General features: G+C 35.4%; 1 protein-coding gene across 6 annotated transcripts in view; it reads left to right on the top strand.

The window, feature by feature from the left end:
* ODAD2 (outer dynein arm docking complex subunit 2) overlaps nucleotides 1-23,744 on the top strand; it is a 138,350-nt gene that overhangs the window by 9,125 nt on the left and 105,481 nt on the right. For 2 of the 6 annotated variants that reach the window (XM_039839671.1, XM_039839674.1), the window contains 7 exons: nucleotides 1,887-2,079; nucleotides 2,685-2,791; nucleotides 2,964-3,100; nucleotides 5,329-5,445; nucleotides 15,110-15,312; nucleotides 16,733-16,822; nucleotides 18,516-18,663. In XM_039839671.1, the coding sequence (XP_039695605.1) occupies nucleotides 1,887-2,079; nucleotides 2,685-2,791; nucleotides 2,964-3,100; nucleotides 5,329-5,445; nucleotides 15,110-15,312; nucleotides 16,733-16,822; nucleotides 18,516-18,663 (995 nt within the window). Of the gene's footprint in view, nucleotides 1-1,886; nucleotides 2,080-2,684; nucleotides 2,792-2,963; nucleotides 3,101-5,328; nucleotides 5,446-13,076; nucleotides 13,163-15,109; nucleotides 15,313-16,732; nucleotides 16,823-18,515; nucleotides 18,664-23,744 lie in introns of those variants that run through there. The other 4 variants (XM_039839672.1, XM_039839673.1, XM_039839675.1 and 1 more) reach the window with 4 other exon arrangements.

The following is a 23,744-nucleotide window of genomic DNA, read 5'->3' as shown; positions in this document are numbered from 1 at the left end:
AAGCTTCTAGATTTCTAATTTTAGCATGCGTTTTAAAGAGATCTTTCCTAGCTTCTGGAACAACCCGAGGCCTGTAGCCTTTAAGGTCCACGTCAGAAGAGAAGACAGATGTCCAGGACCGGAATCCACATTCTCCCCTCACAGACCGTTGTGATGGATGATGACCTATTTCCTTTAAAATGAATGTGGGCTCTTCCTTTAGCACATAATAACATCACTTTCCATTTGCCTCAAACTTATTCCATTGTGGACTACACAACCTTCTGTGATAGTTACAGTCAGTCAATGGGAAATATTTTTCCTTTTCTTTAGGGATATATAATGTGCTCATTATTATCTAATCATCTACTCTCCAAAGAAGAATGTGATCAATTGCCTGTTATCATTGTGCTCTAAATATTTCTTATGAGAAATACCTAAAGATGTTGTGTATGTGTTTTGCTTCCTTGAAACCATCTGATCAGTGGGTCCCAGGCATAGGTACCTGAGTCCTGCCTCTCAGATTCTTTGCCACTGTCCATGGCTGTGAGGTGAGAAAATGGTCTTTCCCCTTTAAAAAAAAATAAATTAAGATGCATCCCTTAGGGCAGCAATCTCCTTTTATTTCTTGCCTGCCTTTCCTTATTAGGCTCTTCTGTACACCAAAGCTACTTCCATGAGGAGGAATTAAATCTTGAGAGTAAAGCTGAATTCAAGAATATAGTTAATAGGGGCATGATTGTTCATTAAACTCAGTATGTAAACTTAATACATAGACTGCTGTATATCTGGTTTGGCTAGATGCGTATCCTTTGCTGCATTTTGCCCTTTCTGTAAGGGTTCTAGGTACAACTCTTAGTTTTAGGTGCAAATTGCAGAGTACCTGGTAATTTGGGAGTCACTTTTATGTCTTTCTCTAGAATTCACCTAGTATCAGCTTTTTTAAGTCTTTATAGATAACAGCCATAAGGTTGATAAGTTGAGATGCTCAATAAGTAGTTGATTTCTGGGTCTCCTTTCCTTACACCTACCCTCATGCAGTCTTTCTTCAGCCCTGTGCCTTTTCCGTTTTCTGGTGGCCTAGCCCGTTTCCTGTTGAAGAGTGAATGGCATTTCTGTACTTCATTTCAATCAGGTCAAGCTTTCTGAATTAGTCCCATAGGCATTTTTCTCCTCCCCGTCCGAATGGCTACATATTTCACCTGACTTGAATTCTTTCTTTCTAAACATGGTTCCGCCCTTTTCTCCCTCATTTTAAATCATATATGTAGTTTAACCTTTACCAAAGTCTGTTTTCAGCATCTCTGGGTACAACTCTCACATCTCCGTCAGCCTTTCTCATGAGTTTTTCACTATAATTTTGGTATGTGTGTAAACACTGGCTAGATTTGTTTTTCTACCTCTAACATCAAAAGGCATTGAAAATATATGCAGTTTGAACAGGTGGAAAAGGCTGGCAGGAGATCTGTAGGCTAAGGGAAGCAAGCTGTTTTGGAAAGAAAGCATTGTAAATACTGAGCACTGGTACACACACACACACACACACACACACTTCTAGTAATGCTTTTTCTAAGACCGGTATTTCTCTATCTTCGATTTAATATTGAATATATTAATTGAATGCCTATTCTGAATAGTGTCTCATGGTCACCTAAAAAAATGTCTTGGCATTTGTCCTATTAGGGAGATGACATATATAGATGATATTACAATACAAGGTAGAACTTCTCAAAAAGTAAAAGAAAGTTCCTAAGTACAGTGTATCTGAGAAGTAGAGATTAACTCTCTGAGTTGATCAGAGAAAACTTGAAGAAACCCATTTGACTGGGCTTCAAAGGATTTGTTCATCTGTATGTTTCTTGTAATATGAGACAAGTAGGTAATTTTTGTTTACTTTTTTTGGTCAGCTAACAGAAATCTCATAGCAAAAATCCTGGGCTTGGATTATAATGTAATGAAAGACGACTCATCAATATTAGAAATTCTTGATAAAATTGCCAAAGATGATGATCCTGAAAGTGAAATTAAGATAAGGATTGCCATACTGCTTAAGCAACTGGATCTGCATCTCCTCAATTATTCTCTAAAACATATTTCATTGTGAGTCTTTTAAAAAAAGAAACCTCTAGAAATTAGCTACAAAAAGTGCTTTCAGAGTTTTAGGGAATTAAAAAAAACGAAAAATAAAATATGGAAGTTATTGCTATTGATTTAACATTCAATTTTATTGAAACGAAATTTTAGTTTATTGCATGGACATTTCTGGTCCTAAAAATTAAAATTTTCAGTAAACATTGCTAAAACATTGTAGTGGGATTTCATCTAATTCTGTAGACATTAAGTGGCCTTAGAATTTTCAAAGTCTCTTAAAGCTCTCAGATAAATTATTAAATTATAATACAAATATCATGTAGAGTTTGTCAAGTTTAAAACATTCATTTTTCTAGTGTTTATAGTATTATTAACATTAAGAAACAGTGAATATTAAGTATATTTAATATTACATTGAATACACAAGTCACTAATTCCTTGATGGTTTCACACCATTATGAGATAACATGACTAAAATTAACTAATTTTGTCATATAATTTATCCGCAATTTTAATTGAAAAAAAAGATGTTCCTCTTAACATAATGGAATGTTTTCATGTATTTTCTGTAGGTTTTGTTGTATTTAAAATGGATTTCTAAACATTTATTTCAGAGAAATATGTTTAAATCCAGTAACTGTTAAGAATGATATAGAGCTGCTCAAACGTTTCTCGGGAAAAGGAGAACAAACAGTTTTGGAATCTATCGAATATACCTCAGGTTAATATCTTCTCAGGTTCACTTATGTTATATATATTTTTTCATAGTTATGTTTTCAAAATGCTTCATTAGCTACACTGGAATTTAATATTTAAGGAAATGAAAACAATTTTAATTTTTTTTGAGTCAGTGTATTTTATAAAACTCTAAATTGATTGATAATTGGTTTCAGATTATGAATTTTCAAATGGATGTCGAGCCCCACCTTGGAGACAAATTCATGGAGAAATTTGTTATGTGCTGGTGAAGCCACATGATGTTGAAACTTTGTGCATTACCTGTAGCACAGAAGGAGTGTTTTTAAATGGCGTAAGTAATTAAAAAAAAAAACAAAACAAAACAGTATTGACCTCGGTGCTTAGCTTGGTCCCTATGAGTGCAGGCATGTCTCCAGGATTGAATCCCAATGGCCATGGAAAATGAAGTCCTGTTCTGTGGGATTCAGGCAGATCCCTTTGCTGTGTGTGTTTGCTGGGCCAATCCGAAATTACCTCAGAATTAGACCCAGTGTTCCCCACTGCACGTCATTCAGTCATTCTTCTAAGAAATGGCTTTTTGAAGTGACTCATTACACTTTATAAAATGAAAACACAAGTGTTGAAGGGGAGAAAAGGCAAAAAAAGGAGCACTGAGGTAATGCAGAAGCAATAACTGCAGCTTCTGCCCTAGGAGTAGAGGGGACAACGGGAAGGGGAGGAGGGGTCATCACAATGTGGATGCCTGAAGGAAGTGCCCCCTGAGGCTGGGCCCCAGATGTCTGGGGAGGGGGCTGTGCTGGTACCTTAGGATCTCAGAGGAGGGCCCTACTGAGCTGCAACCTGGATTCCTGGAGAGTAGACCCTGCTTGCCTTGGTGATGGTCCCTTAGGAGCTCAGAGGAGGGACCCCCACAGCACTGGGACTTACAGTAACTCTGAGGAATGGTCAGCAGTGCTGGTCCCCTTGGAGTTCAGGTGGTCTTCATGAAACTGAGACCCAGACCTCTGAATAAGGAGTGCTGCCCTCTTAGGAGCTCAGAGAAGGATCTTGGCAGAGCTGAGACCCATATCTTTGAAGATGGTGCCCCGGTCGGCTGATGATGGTATTTCTGAGGGGTTGTGATGAGCCTTGTGCTAGGACTACAGGGAAAAAAAAAAAACTCTGGAAATTAGAACCAACTGTTGCTACTGGAAGCAACTGCCACTGCCGGGGCGAGGGAGGCTGTTGCTGGGGTGACTAACAGGAACAGGGACAAGTAGGAGGGAGCATGTCCCTTCTCCTTCTTCCAGGCTTCCTTTCACTTTGGCTGACTGAAGGGAGCCTGGCAAAGGAGAAGCACAGTTTTGCAGATTCCCAGCCCAAGTATCACAAAGCAGAGTGGGGATGGGCGGGCTTCGAGACGTGAGAGAAACAACATAGAGCCTCCTGAATCTTCTGGATTAAAAACCTTTGTTTCCAGTCTCATACCTGTTCACTGAATTTAGCTAGAAGGAGCTCAGCTTTCTCCTCTGCAACACCCTGCCCTCGATATCTTCTGTGTAATTTTGGGACTCACCAGAATTCTACCGGGGGACCCAAATCCTAAATGGGGTCTCAGCTATCACAGGGGACTGCTTGGAGAGCTGTCACACTTCAGCTTGGGTTCGTATCAAAATGCTGGTGCTGTCTTCTCGATTACTTGTGGACACCTCTTCTGACATGTCTTGGGTGCTTTTCTTATCAGCACGACACTTATTTCTTCGTAAACAAAGGAGACGACCTAAATATGATGTTGCTTTTGGTTCGTTTTGATACTTTAGAAAAGTGAAATCTCAAATGAGGAAATGAGAAATTAAAAAAAAAGAATGATTTCCTTTGACCTTCTAGAGTGGGACAAGGAACCTTTGCTTCTGTAAAAGGCTATTGATCTACAGACAACTTTATTTGATTTGGAAACATCTAAGTATTCCTCTCAGCTTAAAAATGAAAGGCAGGGAACACGAAACTATTCAGTAACTACAACAAAATGTATAACACTACAGTTATATATACATATATGTTTTTATATATATACAGGTATGTATATATATAAGTGACGTTCCAAGAAGAGACAGAGGCAGAGGGACAGATGGTGGTTGCGTATATATAGATCAAAACTAGAATATAAGCCTATAGCAGCCACACTACACACAGAACAAGAGCAGTGCAATAACTAGAAACAGGCTTTTCTGTGGTGCCATTCTAATCTCAAGGCCGTTTATGACTTCGTCAAAGGCTCTTGAAGTCATAATGTATTTTCATATTAGATTACAGCGGGCAGGAAGCTCTGACTTCTCTGCTCAGTAGCAAAGTGCCCTAGATGTGTATGGGAGGTATGCAGTAAGGACTTGCTGAATGAACAAGTGATTGAATAGTACCATTAAGGTAGGAGGGAAGGGGTTCGCCTGTACATTTCATGTGTAATGTCTACCTGCGGTCCTTTAGAGAAGAAAATGAGATGTGTGCTTGGGTTGTGATGTATTGGTCAGATTCTCATATTGTTATTACATAAATAAAAGCACCAAACTTTTTCTCCCAAAGGGCAAGACAGATGATGAGGAGGAAATTAATTATGACAGAAAAGGTGCAATTTATAAAGACCTTTTCACATTTTTAAAAGAAAAATCAGCAAAATTTTCAGAAAATATGTCTAAACAGGTAAGTTTTATAGTCTCTTTTGAACTTTTATAGCATTATATTACTTAACAACAACTGTTTATAGTATAAAAAATGGAAGCAATTCTGCCTATTTCAGATGATGCTTTTAATTATTAGAGTGTTTTTCACAATATGATATAAAGTAAGAAATACTATAAATGTACTTTGGAAATGTTTCTGATTTTCTTTAGGTAATAGGTATAGTATTTCAAATTGCTTTCTAAATAGGACTTTTTCATCTTTCCTTTCGAATGAATGACACTAAAATCAAAGGACTCACCCTGTTAATGAAGCCTAGGTGTTTTGATTATTTTTCTTCTTTGTAGGTATTTCATGATTGCTGCCTACCAGGATTGTGTTAATAAGTGTATCAATTGCATGTACATGAGAACTGTGCTTCTTTTGTGATTTTTGAAGTAGTGCTGGACAAGGAAATGAGTCAATATAATATTTTATGAAATAATTTGTTTGAGGTTGATGTGGGTAAGAAACGCTATGCAAGAAATACTAACATGATACGCCTAAGTTCCAGGCTGATTCTCAAGCTGGCGTCAATTCCGTAGGTCTCATATGAGATAATTTTTCTGGTCCATTTTCTTTCTGACCCTGCAACTTCTGGAGTGCTTCCTTTTCTTTCTAGACTACTGTCTCTCTGGTCCTGGAACTTCTCTTCATCATCATCCTGTGAATTCTTTTTGTTTCCTGGTGTTTGATCACTTGTTTCCTGGGCCCCAGTTTTCCTTTGTTGTTTGTTGTTTTTGTCATAAAATATATACATAAAATATAAAATTTGCCATTTTAAACATTTAAAGTGTATCATTTAGTGTAGCGGTCCTCAACCCTTTTGGCACCAGCGACTGGTGCTCCTATGAGAATCTATTGCCTGAGGATTTAAGGTGGAGCTGAGGTGGTGATACTAGCCTTGGGAAGCAGCTGTGAACACAGATGAAGCTTTGCTCGCTGGCCTGCTCACTTCCTACTGTGCGACCCTGTTCCACAGCCTGAGGGTTAGGAACCTCTGCTTAGTGGCATTAATTACGTTTATAATGTTGTGCACCCATTTTTGCTATTTCCAAATCTTTTTCATCATCCCAAACTAAAACTTGTCCCCCCTTAAGCAATAACATCCCAATTCTCCTTCCTCCAGGTCCTGGTAAACTCTAATCTACTTTCTCTATAAATTTGCCTATTTTAGAGATTTTGTATAAGTGGAATCATATATTTTGTCCTTTACGTTTGGCTTATTTCACTTAGCATAATGTTTTTAAAGGTTTATCTATGTTGCAGCAGGTATCAGAACTTCATTCCTTTTTATGGCTGAATAATATTCCATTTATGTATATACCACATTTTGTTTATTCATTCATCTGTTGATAGACAGTTGGGTTGTTTCCACCTTTCGGTTAATGTGAATATTGACATACAAGTATCTGTTTGAGTTTCTTTTTTCATTTCTCTTGGGTATATACCCAGGAGTGGAATTTCTGGGTCGTGTGGTAATTGTTTAACTTTTGGAGGAACTTCTCACAGTGGCTAAACCATTTTACATTCTCACTGGCAATGTGCAGGGATTCCAGTTTGTCCACATCTTCACCCATATTTTCTGTGTGTGTGTGTGTGTGTGTGTGTGTGTGTGTGTTTTATTATAGATATCCTAGTAAGTGTGAAGTGTGGTATCCCATTATAGTTTTGATTTACATTTCCCTAGTGATTAGTGATATTAAGTGTATTTTCATGTGCTTATATGGCATTTTTATATCTTCTTTGAAGAAATGTCTGTTCAAGTCCTTTGCCCATTTTAAAAATTGGGCTTTTGTTGTTGAATTGTAAGAGTTATTTATATATTGTGGATATTATCGGATAGAAGATTTGCAAATATTTTCTTCCATTCTGTGGATTTTTTTTCTTTAATTTTGATAGTGTCCTTTGAGGAACAAATACTTTTAATTTTAATAAAGTCCGATTAATGTGGTTTTTTCTTTTGTTGCATGTGCTTTTGGTATCATATTTAAGAAATCGTTGCCAAATCCAAGGTGATAAAGATTTGCCCCTATGTTTTCTTCTAAGAATTTTTTAGTTTTAGCTCTTAAATTTAGGTCTTTAATTCATTTTGAGTTAAGTTTGTATATGGTGTAAGATAAGTGTCCAATTTCATTTTGTTGCATGTGGATATGTAGTTTTCCCAGCACCATTTGTTGAAGAGATTGTTCTTTCCCCATGGAATGGTCTTGGCCTCCTTGATTAAAATCAATTGGCCATACATGTAAGGGTTTATTTAGGGGATATCAGTTCTATCCCATAGGTCTATATATCCATCCTTAACAGCACCGTGTTTTTTTGATTATATATCCTTGTAGTAGTATTAAAATCAAGAAATGTGAGTCCTCAAACTTTGTTCTTATTTTTCAAGAATATTTAGGCTATTTGGAGTCCCCTTTCTGTATGAAATAATTTTTACCTAGAATTTTAAAGACATTTTTTACATGACCTGTTAGTTTTGCCTTTTGTGATATAATGAAATCTAAGATTTTCTCCTAGCCCTGATGTTCTGCAATTTTCATGGTGATATGGTTGGTGTTGCCTGTTTATTTTTCATTAATGATGACATATGTCCTTAAAAAATGGAAAATTATTTTTCATATTACATGTTTAATAATTTTTTTCTCTTCTTTTTCTCGACACTTACTAGTTGGTTGTTGGGCTTCTGGAATTGATCCTCTGATCATCTTTTCTCTCACACCCCTGCTCTTTCTGTAAATATGCCGTTACTTTAATCTACCAAACAGTATAAATATCTTTAAATTTTAAGCTCTCTTATTTTTAAGCAACTGTTAAACTGATTTCGAAAGTGGTTGTAATATTTTACATTCACTCTGGTAGTATATGGGAGTTCCAGGTCTTCCATGTATTCATCAATAATTGGCATGGCCAGAGCTTTAATTTTAGACATTCTAATAGGTGTGCACTGGTATGTCACTGAGTTTTCATTATCATGTCTTGAATGCATCTTTTCATATGCTTATTTGCCATTCATATATCTTAAATGCTAAAACGTCTATTCAGATCTTTTGCCCATTTTTTATTGGATTGGTTCTTATTTTTGAGTTGTGAGAGATCTTTATATATATTCTTGGGTTATATATTATGACAGATATGTAATATGTAAATATTTCTTCCAGTTTGTGCTTGTCATTTTCTTCTCCAAGCAGGGTCTTTCAAAGAGCAAATATCTTCAATTTAGGTGAAGGCCAAGTTACTAATTTTTTATAGTGTTGTACCTAATAATGTCTTGTCAAACCCAATGTCACAAAGATTTTCTCCAATGTTTTCTTCTAGAAAGTTTTAAATGCTATGTTTTACATTTAGACCCATACCATTTTAATTTATTTTGTGTACATGATATGAGGTATGGATCAAAGTTGCTTGTTTTCTTCTGCATGTAGGTATATAGTTGTTCCAGCATCATTTGTTGAAAAGTACGATCCTTTCTCCACTGAATTATCTTTATACTTTTGTCAGAAATCAGTTGCCCATTTGTGTGGATATGTTTTTGTTCCATTGATCTATTTGTCTATTTCTATACCAGTACCACACTGTCTTGATTACTTTAGCTTTATAAGTCTTGAAGTCAGGTAGTGTCAATATTGTTGTTCCTTTTTAAAGTTGTTTAGCTCTTCTATTTCTTTTGCATGTCCGTTAGAATATTAAAATCAGGTTGTCAATTTCTTCATAAAAACCAGTCTACATTTCACATTTGGAGGCTCTTGTTAATAATGGCAGATATAAAATTTCAATCTGATTATCTGTTGCTACTGTCTAAAAATGCTCTTGATTTTTTTTTTTTTTTTTGGTTTTATATCTTGAAACTACCTTTCTTATTAGTCTTAGTATCTAGTTTGTACATTCCAGGTTTTCTTCCTTTCTAGTCTCAATCATTTTATTTCTTTTTCTTTCCTTAGTGCACTAGCTTGGACCTCCAGTAGAGAAATGAATAGAAATGTCTATTTTTCCTGATGGCAAAGGGAAAACTCAGTTTCTTATTCAGTATGATATTAGCTGTAGGTTTTTCATAGATGACATTTAAAAGATTGAGGAAGTTCCCCTCCATTCTAAGTTGTTGAGAACTTTTTTAGGAATAGATGTTGGATTTTATCAAATGATTTCTCTGTACCCATTAAGATAATCATGTGTTTTTTCTTTTTTAGTTCAACATGGTAAATTACATTGATTTTCAAATGATAAATCAACCTTACATTTCCGAGACAAACTTCCTTTATTCAGGATATATTACCCTTTTAATATATTTTTGGATTTAATTTGCTAAGATTTTTTTTTTAGAAGTTTATATCTCTTTATAAGATATTGATACATAGCTTTCTTTTCTTTATTATCTGTCTGGTTTTGGTATCAGAGTAATACTGGCCTTATAGAATTAGTTGGGAGGTTTTCTCTCCCCTTTGGTTTATGTGTAGTTGGAAGAGTTTGTGTATAATTGGTATTCGTTCTATCTTAGATGTTCGCTGGAATTCACCAGTGAAGCTATTTGGGCTTATTTTTTTTTTTTTTTTTTGTGGGCAAGTTTTTAACTACAAATTCAATGTCTTTACTAGTTATAGGGTCATGCAGGATATCTGTTTCTTCTTGAGGGAGCTTTGGTAGAGTGGCTTTAAAGGAATTTGTCCATTCATCTAAGTTGTTGAATTGGTATAAATTTGTTCATAATATTCTCTTATTAACCTCTTAATAGCTGTAGAATCTATAGCTACTGTCACTTCATTCCTGATATTGGTCATTGTGTTTTATTTTTTCTTAATCCATCAGGCTAGAGATTTATAAATTTTCCCAATTTTCTCAAAGAACTAGCTTTTAGATTCATCGATTTTTCTCTATTTTTATTTTTTTTCTACTTTTGTATTTATTTTTTTCTTTTTTACTTGTGGTTTCATTTACTCTTATTTAGCTTTTCCCACTTTTTATCATACATTTAATCTAGTCGTATTTACATTTAAAGGAATTTTGGTGGTTTCAGTTGTAAATAATATTTTACTTGGAGCATTTGAAAGAAGGGGTGTCATACACTAAAAATATTCACGTTAGTTGAAAAACTCTTAAATCTACATTCTGCTGTAGAGAAGCTTCGCTAAGGGCAGGACAATGGTGAAATGTAAGGCAGCTTTCACTTTTCTGTTCGCACCATAGTGTTTGACACTTTGGAGGTACAATCCCATTTCTTTACATTCTATTTTTACATCGTTCTGCCTGTCTGGATTTTCCATTACTCTTGTTTTCTAGTTTCTTAAGGTGGCAGCTTAGACTATTGATTTGAGAGTTTTTTTGTCTAATATAAGCATTTAATGCCATAAATTATCCTCAGAGAACTTCGTCTGCCTCCCATACATTTTGATATGTTTTATATTCATTTTCATTGTTTTAAATTTTTTAAAATTTTCTCTTTAATCCATGGATTATTTAGAAATGTGTTGTTTAGTGTACGAGTATTTGGAGATTTTCCTATTATGTTTGTGGTGTTGTTAGTTTGAGTCCATTGTGGTCAGAGAATACTCACTGAATTATTATAATTAATTAAAATTTGTTGAGATTTGCTGTGTGACCTAGGATATAGTCTTGATGTATGTTCTTTAGATGCTTAAAAAGAATATGTATTCTGCTATGGTGGAGTGCTCTATAAATGCAGATTAAACCATGTGGTTTTTGGTGTTGAGTTCCTCTGTATTCTTGCTGATTTCCTGTCAGTTGCTGAGAGAAAGGTATTGAAGTCCTCCAACTATAATTGTAGATTATAGTTTCTGTTTCCCCTTTTAGTTGTGTCCGTTTGGTATTTGCACCTTGACATATGCATTTAGGATTGTTATGTCTTCTTGATAGACTGACCATTGTACTGTTCTGAAATGTCCCTCTCTGTCCTAGGTATTTTTTTTTCCCTGAAGTTCATTTAATCTGATGTTAATATAGCCACTCCTGCTTGCTTTTAACAAATCTTTGCATGGTATATTTTACTCTCCTTTTACTTTCAAGCTACATACGTCATTATATTTGAAGTGAGTTTCTTGTAGACAGCGTATAAATTGAGTCATTTTTCAAATTCACTCTGTGAAGCTTTATCTCCTGATTGTTGTGTCTAGATCATTTACATTTAATTATTGATATGTAAGGGCTTAAGTCTGCCAGTTTAGTTTTGTTTTCTGTTTATTACTTCTGTTTTTCATTTTTCTTTTCCCTGTTTTTCTTTGGATTACTTGAACATTTTTTAAAATTCCATTTTGATTCACCCATAGTGTTTTGAGTGTATCTCTTTGTATAGATTGTTTTGTGGTTGCTATAGGTATTTTGTATTACATTATGCATACATAATTTATGATAATCTACTTATTTGACATTGTACCAGTTTGCATGAAGTACAGAAACCATATCTCCCTTTAAGCTCCTTATCCTCTCTCATTTATAATATAATTGTCTATTTCCTCTACATACAATAACTAATGAGACAGTGTTATAATTTTTGCTTCAACCATCAAACATCATTTAGAAAACTCAAAAGGAAAAAGTCTTTTGTATATACCTCTGCTTTTATGCTGACCATTGTTCTCTTCCTTCCTGGTGATGCAGGTTTCCTTCTTTTATCATATACTTTCTGTTTAAGAACTTACTCTTTTAGAGTAGGTCTATTGTTGACAAATTCTCTTAGTTTTTCATTATCTGAGGACACCTTGAATTCTCCTTCATTCCTGAAGAATATTTTCAGTGGATATGGTGTTCTGGGTTAACAGTTCTTTACTCTCAGCACTTGTAAAATGTTGTTCCAGGAGGTTCTTCTGGCCTCCATGATTTCTCATGAGAAATCAGTTATTTTAATTGTTTTTTCCTTATAGATAAAATATTGTTTGTTTCTTGCTGTTAGGAATTTTCCTTGTCTTTAGTTTCATGGAGTTTGATTGTTATGTGTCTTGGCATGGATTTTGGGGGGGTTTATTGTATTTAGAGTTTGCTCAACTTCTTAAAGCTTAGATTTATATCTTTTTCCAAGTTTGGGAAAATTTGAGACATTCTTAGAATACATTTTCAGTCAGATCTTATCTCTCTCCTTCTGGTTCTCCGATGACATGCATGTTGATTTTTTTATTATGGTCCCACAGATCTTGAGGCTATGTTCGGTTTTTTCCAATCTATTTTCTCTTTGTTGTTCAGATTGGGTAATTTCTCTTGCTTTATCTACAAGTTAATGGATTCTCTTCTTTGTCCTCTTCATCCTCTTCCTGAACCTATCCAGTGAGTTATTTCGGTTTGTAAATTTTAGTTTTGAAATGTCGATTTGGTTCTTCTTTATATCTTCTATTTATTTGCTGAGACTTTCTAGTTTTTCATTTGTTTCAAGTCTCTAATTGTTCATTGAAGCATTTTTGATGACTGCTTCAAACTCTCGTCAGATTATTCTGACACCTACTTCATCTTGGTATAAGAATCTATTCATTATCCTTTCTCATCCAAGTTGTGATCTTCCTGGTTCTTGGTAAAATGAGTGATTTTTTATTGTATTTTAGACAATGTTGACATGATGTTGTGAAACTTTGGATTTGATTTAAATCTTTTGTTTTAGCTGGCCTTCTCTGACACCTCACTGGTGGAGGGCTGGGGGAACTGCAAGGTAAAGGTGAAAGTCCAAGTTCCCCACTTCGTCTCTGTCGACAACCCTGGTGATGTGGGTACCTCATTACCGCTGGGCAGGGGTGGAAGTTCAGTCTCCCTACTGGGCCTCCACTGACACTGTCTTGGGTAGGAGGGGGAGGGTGCTTTATTACATTCTTCCCAGGGGCCCTCCACTTAAACCATGGGAGGTGAGCCCATCACTGCTCGGAGGTGGTAATGTTACTGCCATTGTATTAAGTTTAATGCCATTGTATTAAGAGAAGATAATTTTGTTATAATTTTAGTTCTGTTAAATATGTTGATATTTGTTTTATGGCCCAGATTATGATCTATTCTGCTGATTTTTTCCTTGTGCATTTGAGAAGAATGTGTATATATTCTGCTGCTTGGCTGGCATGTTCTATAAATATCAGTGAAGTCAAATTGATTAATAGTGTTGCTCTTCTATATTCTTATTAATTTTTTTGTCTGCTCATTTTATTGATTACTGAGAGAGTATTTTGAATTCTTCCAATGTAGATTTTATTATTTTTCCTTTTAGTTCTGTTTTTATATCTAATATTTTGAAGTTTACATCTAATATATGAAGGAGACATATAATGACAGAGTTGTTAATCAATTCTAATTGTGTGTTAATCAACTCTGTCATTATATGTCTCCTTCTTTATCTTTGATAATATTTGTTTTGAAGTCTATTTTGTCTGATTTTAATAGGCAATTCCTATTTCCTTTTATCGTTTCTATGGAATATCTTCTCCCACATTTTACTTTTAATGTATTTATAACTTTATATATAAAGTGGTTTCTTTTAGACTACAAATAGTTGTGGTTTCCTTTTTCATCCAATCTGATGATTTCTCTTTTAATTGAAGTTTCTAAACCATTTTCAGTTAATGTAACTACTGATAAAGTTGAATTTAAATTTACTGTCTTGTTAGTTGTTTTCTATTTGTGCCATTTCTTTTTTCCGTTTTTTTTTTTTTTTTGGTCTCTTTTGAATTGAGCTCTTACAAATGACCCATTTTAGTTATGCTACTAGTAAATCAGTTATGCTTCTTTGTAAAAGTTTCTTCGTTGCTGCCTTAGGGCATATATATGTATATTATTATATATGACTTTAAATAATATAATTTCATAAATATTTTAAGAACCTTATAACAATGTATCTTGAATGCCTCTCACTATCCTTTGTGCTATTGTCATACATTTTACTTTTACATGCTTTAATCCCTCAAAACACTATTACTATTTTATATTTTAGAATGATTAAAAATAAGTCTTTTATATTTATTTTTACCATTTCTACAGATTTTAATTTCTTTGTGTAGATCCACATTTCTGTCTGATATGATATTACTTCTGAAGAAGTTCATTACCATTTCTTCTAGCACAGGCCTTCTGGTAGTGAATTCTCTCGGTTTTGTTCATCTGCGAACGTCTTTATTTTTACCTTCATCTTTGAAAGACTTTTTTTTTGTCTCAGTATGAATTTTTGGTTGACAGGTTTTGAGTATTTGTTTTCTCTTTTAGTACTTTAAAGTTATAATTAATTCCCTTTCTTTCGGGCTTGCATCGTTTATGATGAGCAGTCTCTTAACCATTATGTTTCCTCCTCTGTCATGTGTCTGTCATCTGTCCCCCTGTAAGATGTTCTCTTTATCCTTGGCTTCAGCAATTTGAATATGATGCATCCCAGTCAACATAGGGTTTGAATTTCAGGGTTTTTTTTTAGCAGTGGTGAGGAGTGAGGCAGTCCAGCCCTGCTGTTGTATCTGTGCTACAGCAGAGGTGAAGTTTAGGACATCATATCACTGTCAGTCTATCTTCCCTAGAGGCCTTGGTCCTGAAGTTGATCCAGTTTGTGTCACTAAGCAATAGAAGTTAGATGCATCTGATACTTTCTTTTCTGAATTTACCACCAGTGTTAATTTTCAGACAGCACTAGATAATTCGAAAGTGATATCACTGTAAATGTTAATCTTAATTTTTTTTAATAAAGCAGACACGACTCAATGAAGAACAGCAAAAAGAAAAGGATCAGCCTCACGAGGCACCTAAGAAGGAAGAAGCAGATTCCTTACGTAAAGCTACTACTGGTTCAGGCAAGAGTTTGCTGAAGAACCAAATTAATTTGGGGAAGAATCAAATGACCAAGCGATTAGAGCCGAGTTTAAACTGGAAGACCACTGTCGATTTCAAAGAGTATGTAGACATCTGCATGATGGGATTTTTAAAACATCTTTAGTAACCACATTTGCCTAATTTTTCACACAACTTTATTTCATAGTAAGATAATACTGAGTAGTAAAAAAAACCCAAAAACCTCCCTTTATTATACAAGTGGGTTCCTTCCTGCTCCTCTTCATACTTCAAGTAGATAGATTTGACAATCAACAGGGTTTATGAGTGGGCACTGTGAAGGGGAGAGAAGAACATAATTCACTTTCACGTCGTTGGTGAGTCGGCAAATTACATGTGAAAAAGATGATAAAACACATGGAAAAATCGCTTGGGAAACGGAAACAGTGATAGGGACCTAAGTAAGTGCCAGGGGAATTTGGATGAAAATTACGTGATTAAATTTATGTGAGTTAATTAGAGAAACCTTCATGGAGATAATGTCTCCTCTAGTAACAGAACTTTAAGTAAATACTGTGAAAAGGCTACAGCCTCAAAAATATTAACAGGCTTAAGTGGACACTGGTTTGATGCAATGTCTGAAATATACAAGACCAGTTTCACTTAGGACCCTCTGTTAATAGGTATCAAAGTAGAGATTAAGGGCCAGTGGTATGTAAATGCTAAGGCTGTCAGAAGGCTAAGAGCACTTTTTAAAATTTAGCATTGTTTTTTATAAGTTTCAGCCTATTTTTAATGTCCTATCTTGTCATCTGATTGGGTTAAGCTCCCAGCGGCTCACACCAGAGCCCTCCCCTGCAGGGTTTCTGAGCACCAGGGGATGTTTTTCTTCTGGAGGCAAATTCAGAGAACTGACAGGAGGAGGGAGTCCTGTAGAAAGAGGAGACACTCTTGCTCCCCTGATTCTTGTTGATTTGGGGGTGTTTGCTCTTTGCGACTCTGTTTGAAAGTGTGAATCTGAAAATGACAAATGTGGGCTACTCTGTTGACTGACTGGGAGGTGAACTTTTAAATTCTGCTTTTTCCACGTGCTTATTTTTTTTAAAATTAAGAATTTACTTAAGCATTTAATGAAAACCCTGTAGATGCCAAGGACTGTGCTAAACCTGGGAACACCTGGAAAACCAGACAAGGCCCTGCTCTAAGGTTGGGTAAGGAAGGTAAGAAAATAAGTAACTGTAATCAGGGCAGTAAGCTGCTAGGTTAGAAGGAACAGAGTGATGGGCTTTCACAACAATGGCAGCCTGTTAAGACCTGTTCCCAGTACAAAGAAATACTGGACAAAACATTTCTTCATTATATAAAATGCATGGCTGTGCTCGAAGGACGAAAGAATGTCACATGAGGCTAGAACTCATCGTCATTGTCTGTGTCAAGAAAACACATCATTTGGGTGCATGGAAATGATGGAATATTTGTATGCATTTCTATTTGTAATATTCTGTTGGTCAGTATAAAATAATAAAGGAAATTTTTTTTTCAGTCGCAAAATCTTACAAAGAGACACCCAAGAGGAGAAACATGGAGGAAAACTTGAAAAGTCAGCACCATCTGTTTCGCCTGGAAGAGCACAGTTAGTTCATTATGTTTCTGTTGACACAAAAAGTTCTTTAAAGCCATTTCTTACACAGTGGGCTAGTTAATGCTAATTAATGGAGTTCTTACTATTCTATTAGGCTCTTCCTTTATTGTTAAGTAGCATTCCATGGTATGGATGTACTATAGTTTAATTATTCACCTACTGAGGGAAATTTTAGTTCTTTGCAGCTTTGGGCTATTAATAATAAAACAGCTATGAACAGACATATACAGTTTTTGTATGGATATAAGTTTTTCATTTCTCTAGGATCAATGCCCAGTTGCTGACACATATAGTAATCATGTGTTTAGCTTTTTAAGAAATTGCCAGATTCTTCCAGAGTGGCTGTACCATTTTACATTCCCACCAGCAGTGTGTGAGACTCAGTTTTTCTTTATCCTTGCCAGTATTTGCTATTGTCATGTATTTTTAACCATTCTTAAAGATATGTACTGGTGCCTCATTGTGGTCTTAGCATTTTCCTAATGATTAATGATGTTGAACTTTTTTTTATGAGTTTATTGTCATCTGTATATGTTCTTCAATGAAATGTCTCTATGTCTTTTGCTCATTTTCCAATCAGATCATTTGTGTTTATTTTAATGTCGAGTTTTGAGAATTCTTTATGATATCATTGGTTGGATATGTAGTTTGCATATATTTGCATATATTTCTTCTCTCTGTTACTTGTCTTTTCATCCTCTTAATGTGTAAGGTCTGTCATAGAACAAGTTTTTAATTTTGATGAAGTTCAGTTTATCATTTTTTTATGGATTGTGCTTTTGATGTCATGTCTAAGAACTTGTCATGAAACCCGTAGGGCTGAAAATGATTTTTTTTCTAAAAGTTTTGATAGTTTTACCTTTTACAGTAAAGACCGTGATCCATTTTGAGTTAATTTTATATAAGGAGTCCAGTTATTACAGCATCATTTGATGGAAAGGCTGTCTATTGGATTGCTTTGCATCTTTGTCAAAAATCAGTTGGGTGTACATATATGGGTCTATTTCTGGGTCTCTGTTACGATTAGTTCATTTTTTATATCTAGCCCTTCACCAATACCCACACTATCTTGATTACTGTAGCTGTATAGTAAATCTTGAAGTCTGGAAACTGATTCTTCTCACTTTCTTTTTTCAAAAATTGTTTTAGCTATTCTAATTCCTTTCCTTTCTATATAAACTTAAAATAATCTTGCTATATCTACAGAAACATTTACTGTGGATTTGATGGAAATTGCATTAAACCTCTGTCAATTTTGGGAAAATTGGAATCTTAACTATGTACACTCTTCTAATTCATGACCACTGTGTCTGTCTATTTAGGACTTTGGTTTTTCTCACCAGCATTTCACAGTTTTCAGCATACATGTCCTGTACAAGTTTTGTTAGATTTATATCTAAAACTAGAGACTCCACTACTATGTTGAACAGCCATTGGCCAAAGTGGACATGCATGCTTGTTCTAGATCTCAGGGGGAAAGCATTCAGTCTTGCACCATTAAGTGTGATGATAGTATAGATTTTTGTATACATTCTTTATCAAGATGAGGAAGTTCCCCTCTGTTCTTGATTTTCTGAGAATTTTCATCACCTATGTATATGTTTCTGAAATAGTAACAGTACAACCATGTCCATGCTGTAGCATGAATATGTTTATTATATGCCGTTGTTGTTATTGTTCTTAGTAAGAATGCTGACAAAATTGAGGAAATTGTTAGTGAAAGCTCCTCAGAGAGTGAAGAAGATGAAGAACCCCCTGATCATCGTCAGGAAGCGAATGCAGATTTGCCATCGGAATATTGGCAAATTCAGAAGCTGGTGAAATATTTAAAGGTAAGACAGATCTTTTGTACTATGTTTGCTATGTTTATTTTAAATCCTTTTTTCAAAACTGTATATTCTCCTTCCAAGTTTATCGTATGTCTCTTTCAAATAAGGGTAGTAAGCATCCCTAGTTTTAGTTAAGTGTATACGAGGGAAGGTCTAATAACCTTGAGCAGCCAGGCGGCCCTTTCTCTAGCCGGGGAGTAGGCAGTGGGTCATGGCAGCCACCAGACATTGTGACTTGCTACCATTTTTTGATTTGCAGCATGGTGTTGTGGAAAGAACATGGATTTTGGAAGTTGGACTTAGACTAAATTTTAGGCTGCATGACCAACAGTGTGGCTGTTGAAAAGTTATGGTTTTGAGCCTTATTTTTCTCAACCCACGGAATAAAATTAATATCTATCCTATAGGATTACTTTAAGGATTGAGAAAACACATTTGAAATATGTATAGTGTCTGATGCATTGTAGATGCATAAAATGTGTATTGGCCTATTTCCATTATTCTCTTAAGCAAGATCATGTGTGTGTGAAAACATTTTACATAATAACCGACCCATATGATGTTTTATTTAAATACTTGAATGGGGGTAAATTAAGGAAAATGATTTGCTAAAATCCAGGTTAATATTAATTTCTGATATTGGACAAATGATATTGATGATGTATGGGCCATGTCTAAAGCTGTAGTCTAGAAATACTTGTAAAAACATTTGACTTATCTCATGTTTTCCTCCTGCTTTTCCATATCTTTGGTCAAATCAACATGGGTATTTGCAGGTGGCTTTGCATATTATTTAAAGATATTTATGTGACTCCTAAAGTGCTAAAGCGTTCTTTTCCTGTGCCTTTAAGGTTTTTCTCAAGTAAAATAGCACATTTTTGTGAATTCAACAAAGGCCCTCTGCATGGACACGGCCTTGTAGGCATAAGTCAGCCAAAAAAAGGTTTTCTTACAAGAAAAATATGCCCCTTTCCTCTGATGGTCACAGCTTTAGCTGCAGTTCTCAGAAAAAAAGAAGTGATATGCTTTTCTGAATCCTGAATCCCAAGAAAAACTAGTCAAAAAATTGGGAAAATGGGAAAAAAGTATTCTAATTTTCATTTGAGAATTAAAATTTAATCATCATCATAAAGACCTTACTGATTTGAAGTAATCCACTGGCATCATTGAAAACAAGAGCAGTTAATTATATTGATCTTGGTAATCATTCCACAGTGTAGATATATATCAAATCAGCATGTTGTACACTTTAAATAGAGACAATTATATTTGTAAATTATTCCTCAATAAAGTTAAAAAAAAAACCCAAGAAACAAAAAATACTGATAGCAGAGTCAAAGGTGAAAGCAGGCATTTCCAAGCTTCAGGACAGGAGCAAGTAGGAGAGAAGTGGTCACAATCTAATCCGTCAGCCTGCTTGTAGCTGTCATCGTGCTCTAAACTAGTGTGTCTGCTGCTAACGGTGAGTCATTCTTGCAAAACTATTAATGAGTTTATATGCATGGTATACTTTATACAAATCCTATTAGTGGTGTTCTAAGAAAGAACAAATTTGGAAGCAAAATAAGTCATTAAATTTGAACTTTCCACCTGTGATGCTATGTAGTCTTGTCAAGCATGCTAAGGAGATCTGAATGTTACGTTATTTGGATGTGCTACCCGGTAATGTCTGCTGGCGTTTTTTCAGTGTTTGGATGTTTGCTATTGTATATATATTATGCATTACAATGTGTTCTTTCTTAGTAATTTAACAGAAGAAATGCCAGGAAAAGATGATGTAAATATGTTGTGGAACGCTCCGTTATAAAACCAGAAACTGATCTAAAATCCGAATTAGCAAAAACAACATAGACTTCAATGGCCAAACCAGAATCAGGGCAAGCGGATAAAATATTTTTATCATTAAAGAAGGAAATGAGTTTATGTGAAGCACACCCTAATGCCCGCCTTGGCTGTGCTTTTCAAAGCCTCTGAACAATTTGACCAATATCAATGTAAAATGAAAGAAATTTTTTTATTTTTACATCTGGAATATTTATCAGGAAACAAAACCTAACATTGTCAGATAGGACAATTAATGGTTGGGTGCTTTAAATTTTTATTTTAAGAATGATATCTTATAAACAAAATATTTTATATGGTTTTTCGGTATTTAAAATGGCTTTTATTTGGCATTTATTTTGCATTAATGTTCCCCGTTTCAGTGTTTTCTGTTATCAAATAAGAGGTGAAAGTCATTTTTACATGTTACTACAATATGTAGTTTTTTTTACAGAAAGCGTCTGAAATTTTTAGCATCTCTACCACAAAAAATAATTCACTGTTTAATATGGAAATTATTCTCTGTTGTGGTCATCGTTATTATTTTTAAAAATGTAAGTAAAATTTAGGAAAAAGTATGGAGTAACTTTGATTTCCATAATTCCTGGGAATTTCTTGGTAATGCTGACTTCTTATTCTGAATCTTGAAGATTCATATCTTGGGAGTTTGGAAATACTAGCACGGAGCACAGGCTGGAGTTCATGCCCCACTATCCTGCACCCCCGTTGACAGGTGTCTTCATGCACAAATCATGCAGTCAGCATGGCGGCCCAGCCCAGCATACATAGCAGTGATGTCCAGACTCCGGAGGCCTTCCAGGCAGTACCTCTACTCCGTTACTGAACCACAGAGCTGCCCACGATCTCTACTCTTGAGGAGCATGTCATCTGGGGAAAAGTCTGTTAGTGGGGAACTTTGTTACCCAGCACTTGGGTGGTTTGAGCCAGATGGGCATTGGTGGTTGTATGTGGCCTTTGAAAGAAGATTTGGAAGAGCCCTGGTGTTTATCCAAAGAATTATGGTCTATTAACCATATTTCATTAGTAAAAGGAAAAAAAGAGTTAAGCATCAGCCAGGCCAGGAGGCAGAATAGCAGAGCAGCATGATCTTCAATGTCAGAAAGACTTAAGATGAGTCAGGATCTACCACTTACTAGCTCAGTGGCCTTGGGGGAGTTGATGGACCAATCTAGGCTTTTTTTTCCTCATTGGTCAAGATGGCAAAATAAAGTTCCCACATTTTAGGATTATTACGAATATTACGTGAAATCTAACACATGGAAAATATTGGCAATAATAATTTATATTACTTATTATAACATAGACAATGCATGGTGTGGTCTTACTGACTTACGCAGAGGACCCTCAGCTTTTGCTTTAGGCTTTCTAGCAACCAGTAAAGAGAGAGAAATACTGTTGAGTTAATACAGTGAGGGAAAGACTCTTACCACCATGAGATAGAAATAACCCAGTTGCCAATGAGTGTAACTGATCCTGAGGCTAAGAGCAGAAAGAATTTTCTCCCTGAAGACTTAGCAGGGCAGACTGTGAGTTAGGTAGTGAACTGCCTTTTCAATAATATCCTCCCAGTGAACATGGCAAAGGGGTTCTTAAAATAGTCTAATTATTGAATAACTATCTTGAGTTTTTCAACTGTTTAGGGTAAGTCCCTATAATCTAGGCCAAAAAGGGATGCAATGTTTCTGTCCCAGAATGGCTAAGGAAAACATTTATTGATGAAGTGCTACTTAAGCTCACACAAGTTCTTCATCAATAAATCATGTGCAAATGTGATACTTTTGGCCAGACAGTAAATTGCTTGGAATTATTATAGTTCCCACAGGTAAATATTCTTAGCATAGCCAATAAAAGAAAAAGTATATCTACAAATGATTTCAAGGTTTCAACGCAGATAAATGTCTTATATGGAGACACAAAAGGATATTAAAAGTCTGTGAAATGCACAATTGAACGTCTGTAGGTAATCTCAAAATAAATAACCTGACATTTTAATTTATAAAATTATGCCTTAAATGTAGATTTAAACTAGCAGAGGAATATTAATGTTGACCTGACTTTTTACTTACAATTTTCCAAGTACAGCAATGTCTGTGATTGTTGAAAAAAAAATTTGATGAGCTCATTAATACCCAAACAGGTCAATGAACTATAGCTTATTATTTATCCAGACCTATGAGCTCAGATCTTGGCATGTAAGTAAAGGGAGTTTGTATTTAATTATTTGGCCTTGATACACGTTCATTACATCTTGCAAATTTTATATATGTATATATTCCTTTAATCTGGATTTTTAGAACACAATTCAATTTTAAACTAATATTTTGCATTTTTACTCACCAGCCTTCCAACTTTTTTTCTACATAGCCAATGACTCTGTACCCCAATTCTAAGTGAAGCAGTGAACCCCCTTCAGCTACCTTAGTGAGAAGCACTTGTATTCTGCCTCCTGCCATCATTATGATTCATCGTGTCTGTCTCATCAGCTGCTCCTTGAGTGGCGAGACCTTATTAAATGTATTTCTGAGTCTTGCAGAGTGTCTTGCTATGAGCACAGGCTTGCCTCTCCGCCCTCTGCCCAGAAGGTATGATGGGGGAGGACAACACTCTTGAAGGGCCCGGCTGTGCTGTTCTTCATGCCCAGGTCCTCGAGAGCTGTCTTGCCTCCTGAGCCAGAGCCGTTCCTTCTGCTGCTGCCATCTTTCCCTGCCTTCTTTTATTCTCCTCTGCCTTTTCCTGCTCCCTTTCTCCTTGTAAATATGCTATTCTTACCCCATTTGCGAGCTTCATATGGATATTATTTTCTCCTCTGGTCAGGATTCCTTCGAAATCTTGCAGTTAAAATGTTTTCCTTTGGACCAGTTCCAATGAGTAGGGGAGACGGTTTTTAAGGTGTATGCTCTACACTAATCCTGTTCATCTCTAAAAATACAGAAGTTTCACTCATTTCTAAATCAGGTACGTGGAGAACTCCTTTGTCAAATAGGAGGAGCGCTGAATGATTATTAGCAACAACTGTTATAATACCATAAATTAATAGAAATGGGTTCTCTTTAGTAACATGAGACAAAATGTTAAAAGGCCATAATTAGAGATCTGCATTTCATACCCATTAGTGCAAGTATCCTTAAAACCAAGAATGAATTTCTGGATGGAAGGCCGGAGGCGTGTTGCAGTCCATTTCTGTGTGGCTTGGGGTTGGATTGGGTTTGGAATTTAATACTACAGGATCAGTAAATCCAAGA

This window comes from Pteropus medius, unplaced genomic scaffold (assembly GCF_902729225.1).
Source record: "Pteropus medius unplaced genomic scaffold, Ma_sr-lr_union100, whole genome shotgun sequence".
NCBI classification, from domain to species: domain Eukaryota; kingdom Metazoa; phylum Chordata; class Mammalia; order Chiroptera; family Pteropodidae; genus Pteropus; species Pteropus medius.
Note: the sequence above shows the minus strand (reverse complement) of the source record. Positions and strands in the feature narration are given on the sequence as shown.